Source organism: Gymnoscopelus braueri, assembly GCF_963280865.1.
Source record: "Gymnoscopelus braueri genome assembly, chromosome: 8".
Taxonomy (NCBI): Eukaryota; Metazoa; Chordata; class Actinopteri; order Myctophiformes; family Myctophidae; genus Gymnoscopelus; species Gymnoscopelus braueri.
Genome location: NC_137609.1, coordinates 40722197 through 40736920, shown reverse-complemented (window position 1 = coordinate 40736920; position 14724 = coordinate 40722197). Strand labels below are relative to the sequence as shown.

The window sequence follows — 14724 nt, the reverse complement described above, 5'->3', positions numbered from 1 at the left end:
GATTTCCTAAATTATACTGTATGTAGGATTTAGGTTTTTTAAAGACCCTCACAGTTACACATACTGTACTGTACTGTATACTGTACACCCTGTACAGTATATTAGTATATAGAGAGGAAGAAAAAAGAAAAGAAAGAAATACAGTGCAATCCTTATGAAACTGCTACGTTAAATAGCCATAATATACTGTATAGGCTATATTGCAACGTTTCCATTTTCAAGCATTCAGCACACCTCCTGATAGGCGATGCTTGTTAAATTCAACAAATTGTACTTCAGAAAAGCTCTGTATATTCCCCCTTGGACACGCATCAGTCAGTTTGCCCAAGGCTACACTGTTGGACAGAGTTTTAAACCAATGTTCAGCTTTAGATACTGCTGTACTTTTCCAGGCAATTGCTAAACAGCGTTTCACCTGAAGTGAGTCTTAAGTGGTTATCTTTTTATGAGCTCCTGACAGTCGTTTCTCCGGTGGAAGTAATCCAAGGATGAATATCGTCTCTCTGTTGGGCAGAAAACTTGTAGCTCCATATTTAAACTGTTTATGTTTTAGTTTATTTTTTTGTAAATGAATGCCCTACTTTGTCGTACAGTGTTGTACAAGAGTGTCGCGCAACAGTATTGAAAATAGCCTATCTACAAGCTCACAACACGTGGCGATGTGACGCGTTGTGAGCTCGTGGATCCGCTAGTTTTGCTGCTTTGAAAAGGTTTTTAAAGTAAAAGTTTAAAATGGTTACGTGTGTCTGTGAGTTTTATAATGAAAAGTATTATGCAGAGCTTGTGACTAAATAATAACTACATTTGATTGGATCTATTGGAACGCAGGTTATTCTGTTCATTTCCTGAAAAGCAATGTTTTTGGACGTACTGTAGGGCAGTAGGACAGCAGCAATATGCTAAGACAAACGGCTAAATAATATTGGATATGGTTTGTATGACTTTTTCCCATTATCTCTTTCATTTCTACGTACTGCGGACTTAACAGTATGTGTCCATCTCAGTAATATTGTCTCAGAAAAGCCATTTACTTTCTTCAGAGTTTATTTTCAAAGCCTCTCTGTTTTGTCACAGAGTACATGCGAAGGGTCAAAGACATTCTCATTGGCAACAAGAACGTCCCCCAGCATGTTTATTTTCTTCAAGGAGTTTTTTTAGAAAGATTTATGCCTCCCACTTCCCTGACCTTACAGTTTTACGGACCAAGAACAACTGGGCAATGAAACAAATGTTACAGCATGTTATTTTGATGTGAGAACTGTACTGTCCTCGAACACAAAGCTCTGCAGAGAGTGGTTGAGGACAGCTCGGCGCATCGTAGGAGGTGAGCTTCGCTCCCTCCAGGAAATACACGATAAGCGATGGGTAGCCAAGGCTGAGAGTATCATCAGGGACAGACTTCGCCGCTGTTCTCACAGCCTGTTCAAACGGCTGCAGTGCCCTTGCCCTGGCAAGCGATACCGTGAGCATCATGAGCCATAACAAGACACTGGGGCAGAGTTTTTATCTAGCAGCTGTCAGGCTGCTGAAAAAAACCTACGATTTATTTTTAATTTAATGTGTTTAGGACTTCCATTAGGACTTCCAAGCAACATTCCTCAATTATTTCTCAAGGTGAAATAAATGTTCAAGATTTTTCAAAAATAGCAGATCTACAAGCTCATAGCACAGCACTCTGTGAGCTTGTATATCTGCTATTTTTTTATAGCCAAATAAATAAATAAATGACACAGATGCGTTCCCGGTCTTAATGGGTTGATGCAACATTCCCATTTTCAGGCCTTCAGCACATCTGTCATGCTGAACATCTGCAGAGGCACTGCAGGTGGGTGTGCTGTCCTTACAGTAGCTTAAAGGGATAGTTCACCCCCAAAATGACTTTTTTTCTATCAATTAGTCACCCCATGGAGACTTGAATTCATGGATATTTTTTTTTGTTTTTGTCGCATTCCTAAGCCAATGATTTGATGACCGGCAGCGGTTCCGGTAGGAGACACTTTGTATCTCCTACCGGAACCGCTGCCTACCGGTCTGCCGGTCATCAAGTTATTGGCTTAGGAATGCGACAAAAACAAAACAAATATCCATGAATTCAAGTCTCCATGGGCTCCTCACACTGGCTTGGCTTGGCGCGCACACGCACACACACACACACACACACACACACACACACACACAGTGAAGAACTAGAAAGTGACCATAAAACGTTTGATTCTGTGATTATTATTTTTTTTTGAAAACGGCAAAACAAAGGGTATTTATTAAATATAGTATATCATATAATTAAAGGTAGGGTAAGTGATATTTTTTGGTTAAAACAAAAAGTATTTTGTTAAAAGGTTAAAATACTATATTCTGATAGTAATCATTGCTATAGAGTGTTTGTTCAGTCACAGATGTCTCCCTGTCTCTCCAGCTCTTTAATAAACAGAAAATACATTTTTCGGTAGGTGTCAAAATCTTAGCCAATCAGGAGAAAGTACCCATTTTTAAGCTTAATTTGTATAGTGTTCCAGTTAAAATTTTGTCTGCTCATTTCTTAGTGTCATCACTTCCAATTTCACTTGTTTAATCTATATCCTGATCGAGTTCTCTGTCCTGGTTGGATAAAATTGGAAAAAAAAAAAAAAACTACAAAATACATTTTCTGTTTTATAAAGAGCTGGAGAGACATGGAGACTCTTTATATGGACAGGACACTCTATAGTAACGAGCACTATCAGAACATAGACCCATTTTGCAATTATTTGAATAATTGCAAATCACTTACCCTACCTTTAAATATAAAATAAAATAAATCACAGAAAAAAACGTTTTATGGTCATGATTCACCAGGACCCTGGATGGCTTGATTCTAGGCTTAAATTAATTGATATAAATATTTTTGGAAATGTCAATGGGAAAAATGCATTGAGTTTTTCCTTCCGGCACCAGGAAGTGGGCGGGAACTGCGATGCTCTATGGCCCTGATTTATGCAAAAAAATGCAAAGGGTCAAAATGGGGTTAGCTGGTTTCTGCAGGAAAAACAAGCCCAAAGTTGCTTATTAAACAGTTTTTCCTGTAAAGTTGCTTGTAAAAATTGACAGTTGCGGATTGCGTTTTTTTGGGGCTTATTTCTAAAGTGTAGTTGCTTATTTGGGCTTCCTTCTTAATGTCATTTTACCCATGGTTCTCAAACATTTTCATGTCAAGCAAGGACCTCCAAAATAATATATATTTGACCACGTTCCACCCCCCCCCCCTGTTGTGAGCTTGTAGATCGGCTATGTTCAAAAAGCCGATGCATTATAGGTTTAAAGTGCTTGTGTGGCCTTATTTCTCTCGCAAATCTGGCAACGCTGGCTGCCTGGTGTCAACCAGGCATCACTGAAGCACCTGCAGCTGGTTCAGAATGCAGCTGCGTGTCTCCTCTCCTCACCCGTCAAACAAAAAGTATGACCACATCACCCCGGTCCTGGCCTCACAGCACGCCATTGGCTCCACTGTTTATTTTCTTGTCTGGCTTAGCAAAAAGGTTTAGAGTTCAAGTTTAAAGTTCAAGTTTAAAGTTCAAAAAAGTTTTATCCCGTCTTCAATTATTTCAGAACGCTGCCTCTAGGCTTTTAACAAACACTAAGAAGCGTGACCATATCCCCCCTGTATCGGCTGCTCTCCACTGGTTACCGATTTTAAGATTTTGCTCATCACTTTTACAGCCCTGCATGGACAGGCTCCCAAGTACGCTACTGATATGCCGGAGCCCTACAAGGTGATGAAGGTGCGTATGGTGAGGAGGCTGGGCGCTATTATGGACAACCACTCTCATCCCCTTCACTTGGAGATTTGTGGGAAGGTTTAGCAGCAGGGGGAGTGATAGATTCATGCTCCCCCGGGGGCAACCAATGGACTTAGACAGTCCTTTGTGCCGTTAGCTGTGAAGATGTATAACGAGGCACATGTTGGCCGCTCATCTGGCTCAGTGGACTAATGCTTCGGAAACGAGCATTTCAGTATAGTATGCTTCTGTGTGTTTTTTCCCCCTTGCCCTGTAATCTGTTTTTAACTGCTGTACTGTCTTTGGCGCCTCCAGCGGTATCGGTAAAGGTCTTATCTCATCCGTGACATAGCATGGAGTCTGAAAGCAGCTCGTTTCCAGGTGGCAAAGCAATGCCATGAGCCACTCTCCACTGTTAGTCTTAAGAAAGACTAAAATGATCCTGCACACCTTCTCAGGGGGATTACAGAAGTTTATCCCTGCACTGTGTCAAAACGCATCCGATGGCCTTTGAGCAGCAGGCTGCTGCTTTATATCACACTACTATGAATGTAGTTACAAAGCTTCCCCTGAAGGGTTTCTGGATTGACATATTGGTCATCAGCCAGCTTTTCATTAATAATGAATATCCTCAGTCATCTAAATGGGGAATATTTTAGCAGCAATTAAATGTGTAAAAACTGATGAGAAAGGATATTTTTTAAATATATTTTGGGGACTTTTCTGCCTCAATTCAGACTGTATAGTGATAGAGTGACAGGAAACAGGGAGAGAGAGACAGGGATTGACACGCAGCAATGATCGTCGGCCTCGGGAATGGAACCTGCGACTCGCTGTCAGGCTGTATTAGAGCATACAGTGTATGTGGTATGCGCCTTAACCACTAGGCCCCCCTATATACTTTGTTGACCAGTGTCCAACAGGGGTCTAAACATGATCCCCTCCATTTTTACCACAATCAACCCAAGAGCTGGATTTGTGGTCAACTTTTTTTCTATGCGATGCGCAGGACAGTAATTGGACACAGCTGAAGCTGGCATAGATCGGCTAGCATTTACTGGCGGAGCGATCGTCTGCCTGTGTATTTAGATGAGAAGTGTAGTGCGCCCCTTTACTGTGCACAGAAATCCTGAGTGCAAATGGTTACATTAACATATACTGTTTGTTTACCGGTTGCAAGGCTCAACAGGAGTCCACGTAAAGACAAGCAAAATGCGTAGCACTCTCAAACAAGTCCTTCTGGTACTGTTAATTAAATGTACATGCCACAGGCAGTCTGCCCGTGTACATTTAACCCAGTAAGACCTGAGGCCGATTCTAAAAATGTATTCTAAATCCTGACAGTGGTTCTCAAACGTTTTCATGTCAAGGACACCCACAACAAATGTAAAAGTGTAAAATAATGGTTAAAGTAGTTCAAATCTAAAATGACACAGAATAGATGCTTTCCCAATTTTAATGGGTTAATTAAAAGTACCAGAAGGACTCGTTTGTGAGTGCTGGCATTTTCTTTTTTTTTTTCTTTACATGAACACTTTCACCCATGGCAATGTTTTTGCTTTAGGACTTTGTACCTCTGACTGGATTTAAAATGATTATAACTCTGTTGACCTGCACTTGTATCCTGCCTACAGACTGTAGTATGTCGTTACAGAACACGCCGTCTCAGGCCCTTCCAAATGTGCTCATAGGGTAAACAAATTCTGATTACATTTTGATGACTCCCCCAAATGCTGCGTCCTGCAGAAACATGAGATCTCTGTCTCTGTCCCCTTCGGCTGTCCTGTGTTCAGAGATAGTACAAAGTACAACGTTTATGCCTCTGAGATGTGCTGGAGTAGAAGCACGAAGTTTAAAAAACAAGAACAAAATGACACAGTCATAATTTATAGCAGCTTGCATGCTAATCTAATCACAATAATCTCATTGACACGCAGCAATGATCGTCGGCCTCGGGAATGGAACCTGCGACTCGCTGTCAGGCTGTATTAGAGCATACAGTGTATGTGGTATGCGCCTTAACCACTAGGCCCCCCTATATACTTTGTTGACCAGTGTCCAACAGGGGTCTAAACATGATCCCCTCCATTTTTACCACAATCAACCCAAGAGCTGGATTTGTGGTCAACTTTTTTTCTACGCGATGCGCAGGACAGTAATTGGACACAGCTGAAGCTGGCATAGATCGGCTAGCATTTACTGGCGGAGCGATCGTCTGCCTGTGTATTTAGATGAGAAGTGTAGTGCGCCCCTTTACTGTGCACAGAAATCCTGAGTGCAAATGGTTACATTAACATATACTGTTTGTTTACCGGTTGCAAGGCTCAACAGGAGTCCACGTAAAGACAAGCAAAATGCGTAGCACTCTCAAACAAGTCCTTCTGGTACTGTTAATTAAATGTACATGCCACAGGCAGTCTGCCCGTGTACATTTAACCCAGTAAGACCTGAGGCCGATTCTAAAAATGTATTCTAAATCCTGACAGTGGTTCTCAAACGTTTTCATGTCAAGGACACCCACAACAAATGTAAAAGTGTAAAATAATGGTTAAAGTAGTTCAAATCTAAAATGACACAGAATAGATGCTTTCCCAATTTTAATAGGTTAATTAAAAGTACCAGAAGGACTTGTTTGTGAGTGCTGGCATTTTCGTTTTTTTTTTCTTTACATGAACACTTTCACCCATGGCAATGTTTTTGCTTTAGGACTTTGTACCTCTGACTGGATTTAAAATGATTATAACTCTGTTGACCTGCACTTGTATCCTGCCTACAGACTGTAGTATGTCGTTACAGAACACGCCGTCTCAGGCCCTTCCAAATGTGCTCATAGGGTAAACAAATTCTGATTACATTTTGATGACTCCCCCCAAATGCTGCGTCCTGCAGAAACATGAGATCTCTGTCTCTGTCCCCTTCGGCTGTCCTGTGTTCAGAGATAGTACAAAGTACAACGTTTATGCCTCTGAGATGTGCTGGAGTAGAAGCACGAAGTTTAAAAAACAAGAACAAAATGACACAGTCATAATTTATAGCAGCTTGCATGCTAATCTAATCACAATAATCTCATTTTGGGGGATTTAGGGCAAAAAGTAGGCTACTGCTTAAATGTGCATTCTATTATTAATTAGTTTTATCTGGCTTGACTGACTGCAGCTGATGCAGACAGTAGACTCAATCTATAGCATTTCCTTTATTAAAGGAGCAAATAAAACAAAACAAAACCTATGAAATACCAAATAGAGTTTTTTATCTATAACCCTAAGCAGACAAAAAATTTAAATAATAACTTTTTTGGTGCACTCTATAATTTACTATGATTTAACCCATTCAATCCGGGGGACGCATCTCTGTCATTTTTAGATCTATTTGGCTATTAAAAAATAGCAGATATACGAGCTTGTACTGTAGATCTGCAAAAAAAATAAAAACGTGAAAATGCGTGCAAATCTTTCAAAATATATTTTAATACAAACATTATTGCTTTAGCAAAGCTGGTAAGGATCTAACCGTTGCTCTGACTGTGAGCGTCAGGTTACAGAGTGCGGCAGTTTGACTGACAAGTACATTTACTCAAGTACTGTACAATAAGTACAATTTTGAGATATTTTTACTTTACTGGAGTATTTCCAATTTTCAGTACTTTAACTTCTACTCCACTACATCTCAGCTGCAAATATTGTACTTTTACTCCACTACAATTATTTGAATACTTTAGTTTACTTTAGCCTACTAGTTACTTTGCAGATATAAATTATTATAATATAAAACATACATTAACCACTTCAGCCCTATTTTATACTGTAGGCTATTTGAAAATAGCCAATCTACAAGCTCACAACGATGCGACGCGTTGTGATCTTGTAGATCTGCTATTTTCAAATAGACTAGGTATGAAATAGGGCTAAAGTGTTTAATGTATGTTTCATAATGTAGTAATTTATATCTGCAAAGTAACTAAAGTTTTCAAAAAAATTTAGTGGAGTAAAAGTACAATATTTGCCTCTGGTATGTAGTGGAGAAGAAGTAAAAGTATAGACAATTGGAAATAGTCCAGTAAAGTAAAAGTTACTCAAAATTGTACTTAAGTAAAGTACTTGAGTAAATGTACTTAATTACTTTACACCACTGATTTCATGTTTGTAGTCCGGTAAGCCGGATAGCGGCCCGACATAGTTAGTTTCAGTTGTATTAGTCAGTAGCTCTGGTGGGAGCTAGTATTATTTTGTATTGACACTTTTTTTTGTTTACTTTTGTTTTGTTCTAACTAAAACGCCCATGGCCATCATTGTCCAGTGAGGGACTGCAGTTCCAGCCTGACTGTCTTTGTGAACCACACTACTCCTTCTACCAAATCCTTCCTGTTGCCTCTTGTTTCACTATAAACAAAAGGCTATTACATGATACTGTATTTAATCACGACCCATAAAGACGGGTCCGCAACCCAATATGTCTGGGAAACACTGGTTTAGATCTTGGCCTAGATCTGCTCGACTAAAGCCATAGAACAGCAACTTAGAGGTGAATAATGAGATGATAATCATCTAACGGGAATTCCCATCCGTGGCAATGTGAGCCTTTGCAGAATCGTACGGGAATTTCCGTCCGTGCCAATGACAGAGTTAACATACATAACACAATACAAATATATTTGATCAAATAAACAAATTGTGCTTGTATATAGATCCATTATTTTCGCTGCGTGAGGCGGCGCCCAAGCACACTGAAGTATAATTTCTTCATATAAGAGCAGCAGAGTAGAAAGAACAGATCTGCAAGCTCACAACGCATTGCATCAGGGGGCATTGTTTACCTTGTAGATCTGTTCTCCCGCCGTATACGCCACTTTACGGCGACTGACCAGTGTTGCCATGTCCGTTTATTGTAAGCGACTGACAACTCAAAATCTCGTCACACACGTCAGTGGCAGGCTGCGCCTTAGCAGAATAACCAACAAAGAGTCAACTTGCTTGTAAATAATAGTAGGTTGAAGTTTTTTAAATAGCCTATGTATAGCCCAGGTTTAAAGTACAGAATGTGGCCACTTACATAGAACAGCAACTTAGAGGTGAATAATGAGATGATAATGATCTAGAAGTTGAATCAAATCTGATTTGATTTGATAAGGGATAATATAATATAAAGTGTTCAAGAAGGTTGAAGTGCTCCAAAGGAGCGCGATGCATCATGGGAGTGTGTGCAGTGTGTGTGTGTGTGTGTGTGTGTGTGTGTGTGTGTGTGTGTGTGTGTGTGTGTGTGTGTGTGTGTGTGTGTGTGTGTGTGTGTGTGTGTGTGTGTGTGTACACTACAGAGATAATTGTATTCCTTGGTAATATCCCCTCTTTTAGTTGTTCAAGGTTTGTGTCGATTCAAAACTCACTTAAAGGGATACTTCACTTTCACATAAAATAAACATTAAAAAAATATATTAAAAAAAATGAAAGAAGTTATGGCAAAATAAAGGCGCCCTCACACATTAGTAGGACACTCTAATGCGTGAGGGGGCCGTGATTTTTCCATTACTTTTTTCATTTATTTTTAATATATTTTTTAAATGTTTATTTTATGTGAAAGTGAAGTATCCCTTTAACCTCAGATCAAACGCCTGGCTGCACTATGCTGTGCCCCCTTTGTGAACTGAGGCTGGTACTTTATTTAATTCTGGTCCGTAAGCTTGGAGTGACCTTCAGATCAGACTCAAATTGCCTGCTTTTATTTCACTAAGGAGTCCTCACTTAGAAGCTGTTCCTGCTTTGGGGTGTATGTTTTAAATTGGTGTTTTATTGCATTTACCTTGTTTGGTTCTTAATCACTTTTGAAACTCATGGACTCACTGGAGTAAAGTAGTTACTAGTTACTTTGTAGATTTAGATTATTATTAAAAAACATACATTAACCACTTCAGCCCTACAGTTTATACATTTCAGCCATTTGAAAATAGCCGATCTACAAGCTCACAATCCGTCGCAATGTGACGCATTGTGAGCTTGTAGATCTGCTATTTTCAAAAGCTTGTTATACATTTAAAAACTTGAAAAGGGACATTCTGCACAATGAGTACTTTTACTTTTGGTATTTTAAGTACATTTTGATGCCAATACTTTTTTACTTTTACTTAAATAAAACATTTGAGTACTTTTTCCACCACTGGTGAACGATACATAATATTTCTGCCTCCTGGCCCGACAGACCTGTGCATACTTGTAAAAGAGACTTTGCCTCAATGTAATTTTTACTGGGCTAAATAAAGGTATTATATGAAAGCGTGTGCAGGATGTGTGTGTGTTACTGTACATGACTCACAGTCTCTCCAGGGTGGAGTATTGTGAGAAGATGTTGTCAGACAGCGTTCGGATCTTATTGCTCTTCAGGGACCTGAAACGGAAACACAGGAAATGTCCCAGTTACTCAAAGGCACCTCACATGTCTTCTAACTACCCATTAAGGAAAGCGTCTGTGTCATTTTAGATTTTTTTTGCCATTAAAAAAATAGCAGATATACAAGCTCATAGCTCGGCACTGAGTGCCGCGCTATGAACTTGTAGATCTGCTATTGTTGAAGAAAAACAATCGTGAAAATGTGTACAAATCTTTGAATATATAATATATACATTTTTAACTCAAATCTTTGCTTCTGGGGGTCCCTGGAACAAAATACTTTGAGATGGGGGGGGGGGGGTTGATTGATTACATATCATTTTGGGGGGTCCTTGATATGAAAAAGGTTTGAGAACCACTGATATTATAGCGACATAAGTTTAAAAAAAATAAAATAATAATAGGACGTTTGTAGAATTCCCAGAAGCAAAGCTTTGAGTTAAAAATGTTCGCTTTAAAAGATTTATCACGATTTTTCAAAACAAATAGCAGATCTAGAAACTTGTAGTGCGGCACTCGGTGCTGCACTATAAACTTGTAGATCTACAATTTTTGAATAGCCCAAAGTATAAAATAATGGTTATAGCTATAAAAATCTAAAATGACACAGAATGCGCTCCCGGATTGAATGGGCTAAAGACTCACTCGCGCACCAACGTGCACACACACACACACACACACACACACACACACACACACACACACACACACACACACACACACACACACACACACACACACACACACACACACACACACACACACACACACACACACACACAGAGAATAAAGGAATCCGATGCATAATGCATAAAATTAGATGAAAGAAAGGTTAGAGCAGGACTTGGTGTTAACTGTCTCTTTTGAAACTAGCTTATGCAAATTAAGTCTCATGTCTCTACATAGCCCCGGATCTATGGATTAATTAAACTTCAATGACTCAGCACTGCTCCTCCGAATGGAAAAGTTATAGCATGAAAACCGAAACAAAACAAACAGAAAGAAAAACACACATTTGTATTTATCACGCCTGTGACTCTGTTATAGGAGTCACACATAATTACACATTATGCTAAAATGTTGTTTGGTTTTCATGCTTGGTAACTTTTCTGTACTTAATACTTCACAAGTATTGGGCTAATAGGAGTACTAATAAGCCATAATGTACTCTGTCGTGATGTAAGCTGCTATATTTTAAAAAATTCGAAAAAGTTAATATATTTTTTTTATCTCAAGAGAAAATCTAAATAGGGATATTATTAATGGTGGTTAATAGGTCAGAGGTGAGACAAGGGTGTATTTGAATAAAACAGGAACGGAGGCCAATACAAAAATCCATGCTTGGTAAAAGTAAAAGACATGCACACAATGCTGACATTATAAATGGACTTGGCTCACCAGGTAGCGTGCATAACATTGGTTATTATAGTTAACTAATGAAATGACAAAAACTAGAATTGTAAAAGAATTAAATAAAATCTATTCTCCTGACCTCGTTAAATCTTGCCTTTACAAAATGAATTCTAAAACTAATACAATAACTCATACTTCTAAATCTTTAAAAAATGAATCAAAACTCTCCACGATTGCTTACAAATAAATGCTTTGGCCTTAAGCTGGCATCATCATTCAGCAACATTCTGTCAGCTGGTGAAATGCATTGTGCTAAACGTTTGGCCTACTCACAAAGACTGAACACTATCTTACACCCGGCACAAGACAGCGCTAGGCACAGCACAATTATGTTACTTTCCAACCGTCGCGGTTGTCTTTTTCACACACCCAGCTCCCACTTTGTATATTACCCATCTGGTAGGTTGGAGACTCTTATTGTCGGTTTCAGCCGAGAACGCGGGAGTCTATCCCCATTTCACTATGCAATAGACCCCTGGGAGATGGATTGCTGAGGTGGAGCAACACCTACCATCAGCTCCCAGTACTTAATGCACTACTTGCCGTACCCAAGTGAGTTGGCGGTGCCCAGGATCGAACCCATGACCTTGTGGTCCAAAAGCCGGCTGAGCTACCGGGCCACAAAAAGAGGTGTGGTCTAATGCAATGCAATCTTATATAGGTGAGAACAGTCAAAAAGCCATTGCGCCGTAGGACCAGCCCCAGGCTCGTCTTGAATTCAGCGCAGTCCTAGCCTGATTATCAGACTGAAGCTGCGTGGAGTTTCAGTCTGAAATTGGCTGCACTGTAGTCGATTACTTGGGGGAGGGGATTAGCATTTCCCTAAACCAATCACAAGAGATCCAAGGATCCGCCTACATGTGACGTCGCAGGCTAGTGTCGCGCAGCTTGAGAACGCCCCGTGGCGCTGATTGGCTTGTCGTTAGACCCACCCCCACCTCCGACTCTGATTTGACAGGTATTTCTTCTACCGTGAAAAGCCATAGGCTCACATTATGACACCAGACCAAGAGGAGCCCCACTCAGAGAGTGGGCGGGGTCTATGGTCTGGAACCAGGCTAGCGCAGTCCCCCTCGCAGTATTTCCCTGTGAGGGATCATAATTATAGAGTGGCTTAATTAACACTCCACTACTGTACGTACTGTACTTTGTTTAGTGAATGCATTTTTATTTGGACCAATCTGTATGCTCTTCTGTTGAGAAATGAAGATCCTGTGGTATGGTCTGACCACACTACTGGTTGACAAATGGTACTGCCTGAAGGTCAAAATTCTATGTCTCCCCTGAGACATAGAATGGGGGGGGGGGGGGACATGAACGTTACAGAGAGCAGCTTTATGGCCTGAACAAAATGAAATACCCGTCTTAAATTAAACGAGTCCTGGCTGTATCCACTAAACAGGCAATCGGGACAGCTTACAGTGCAATTCTGCTGTGCCATTTACGAGGAAAGCAGCTCAGGGATATTATTAATATGCTCTGATGTCCTACAAGAGGAAGGCGATTCGCCAGGGGACACACTCACAGTCCTATATTATTCTTCTCTGGGATTCCACTGGAGCAGTTATCCAACCAAAACCAAGCCTTGAAATTCACTTTTATTATCCACTGTGTCCTGTAATTGTCCTTTAAACTATTCCAGACTGAACAATACCTTTGTTTTTGTTTTGTTGTCGTTGCATAGCATAATATACATAATCATAAATAATAAATAATAAACAAGTCTGTTTCATTAACTCAAAGTTTGGTTTACTTTCCATTTGGCAGGAAGGTTCTGCGTCCATGCTATTGGACATTTTGACCAAATAGTGGTGCTAGAGGAAGGACTACAGTGTTAACAAAATTAGCCATCGTCAGTCTGGGAATCAGGAGTGTGCACAGTAAATCCCATGGCAATCCATTCAGTAGCTTTCAAGCTACTAGACCGGTGCCCTTTGGGCACTGGCCTACTCGGGGAACACGCAGGTCTGTGGGCAAAGCGAGTTGGGAATGCATGCCCCAGTCGTTTATGTCATTAAGACTGGGAACGCATCTGTGTCATTTTCTTTGGCTATTCAAAAATAGCAGATATACAATGCCCATATATGGATCTGCTGTGTCAGCCATGCTCAAATATTGGAGTCCAGGCCAGTCTATGATGTCAGTATTATGATGTGATATTGATGTGACATGAGGGTACTCACAGGGATTCGCAGATTTATCTATATTTTCAGAGAACCGCCACTCGATACATCTCTAATCTCATGGATCCTTGGCGAAATCAGAATCAGAATCATCTTTATTGTAACGTTAGGGACCAGTCGAAATTTACATAAGGGGGGGTATGGAGGAAAATAGGGGAGGGTCATGCCTTTCTAATTTTGGTCCAAGGGAGGGTCAGCTAATTTTACTTTGAATCCAAGGGAGGGTCATGCAATTTTGAATTGATAGTCCGTTTTTTATATACCTTTTTAGTACAGCAGAACAGTGGTCAATGACCCCTCTCCATTTCAAAGGATACAAAGAATTCAAATCAAGTAACACCTTGTCTATTTAGAATCAATGACGGTCGTTAACAAGCCATCAACGCACAGCGAGTGTGAACGACCCAGTCAAATCTATTCAGCGTCTTAACGATGGTGGTTGAACAATTAAGAAAAACTTCAACAGGCGTTATTGGAGAGATGCATTATAAATAGGCCTACTATAACTGGATATTCATAATCATTTGAAGTAATTCTGTGCATGTGATTAATGTGGATCTATATGGACAGTTGTGTATAGATGCCTAGCTCCACAAGTAAAACCAGAAGCATCAGGCCATAATTGATAGCCTAATTTGTTTTATGTAGGCAACAGTGTAGTTGTAGTCACTGTAGTTGATAATTAAAAGGGCAGAGTGACAAAAGTTTTAAACTACTGGTTACCAAATATTCAACTTTCTTCAATCTGACCAGGATTCAATGGGTTTCCCACATGTAAGATGAGAACACTATCCATTCTGCTACCACTACTACAGATACACTGTGTATTTAACAAGACTGACTACACTACAGCAATGTTCTAATCAATGTGGAAAGCAAAACATTGGACATATCAGTTTTAAATGTCATGTTGTATTTGATGGGGAGGGTTAGGGGTGTCAAGAATTTCACAATACGATACATGATGTTGGGCATGATATCGATATGATATATTA

At 40.0% G+C, this 14724-nt stretch overlaps 1 protein-coding gene across 1 annotated transcript in view; it reads right to left on the bottom strand.

Annotated features, from left to right (window-relative positions):
- The window catches only part of rxfp2a (relaxin family peptide receptor 2a), a 146513-nt gene that overhangs the window by 63439 nt on the left and 68350 nt on the right, over nucleotides 1-14724 (bottom strand). Inside the window, exon 6 of the mRNA XM_080435010.1 lies at nucleotides 10059-10130. Within this exon, the coding sequence (XP_080291136.1) occupies nucleotides 10059-10130 (72 nt within the window). The remainder of the gene's footprint in view (nucleotides 1-10058; nucleotides 10131-14724) is intronic.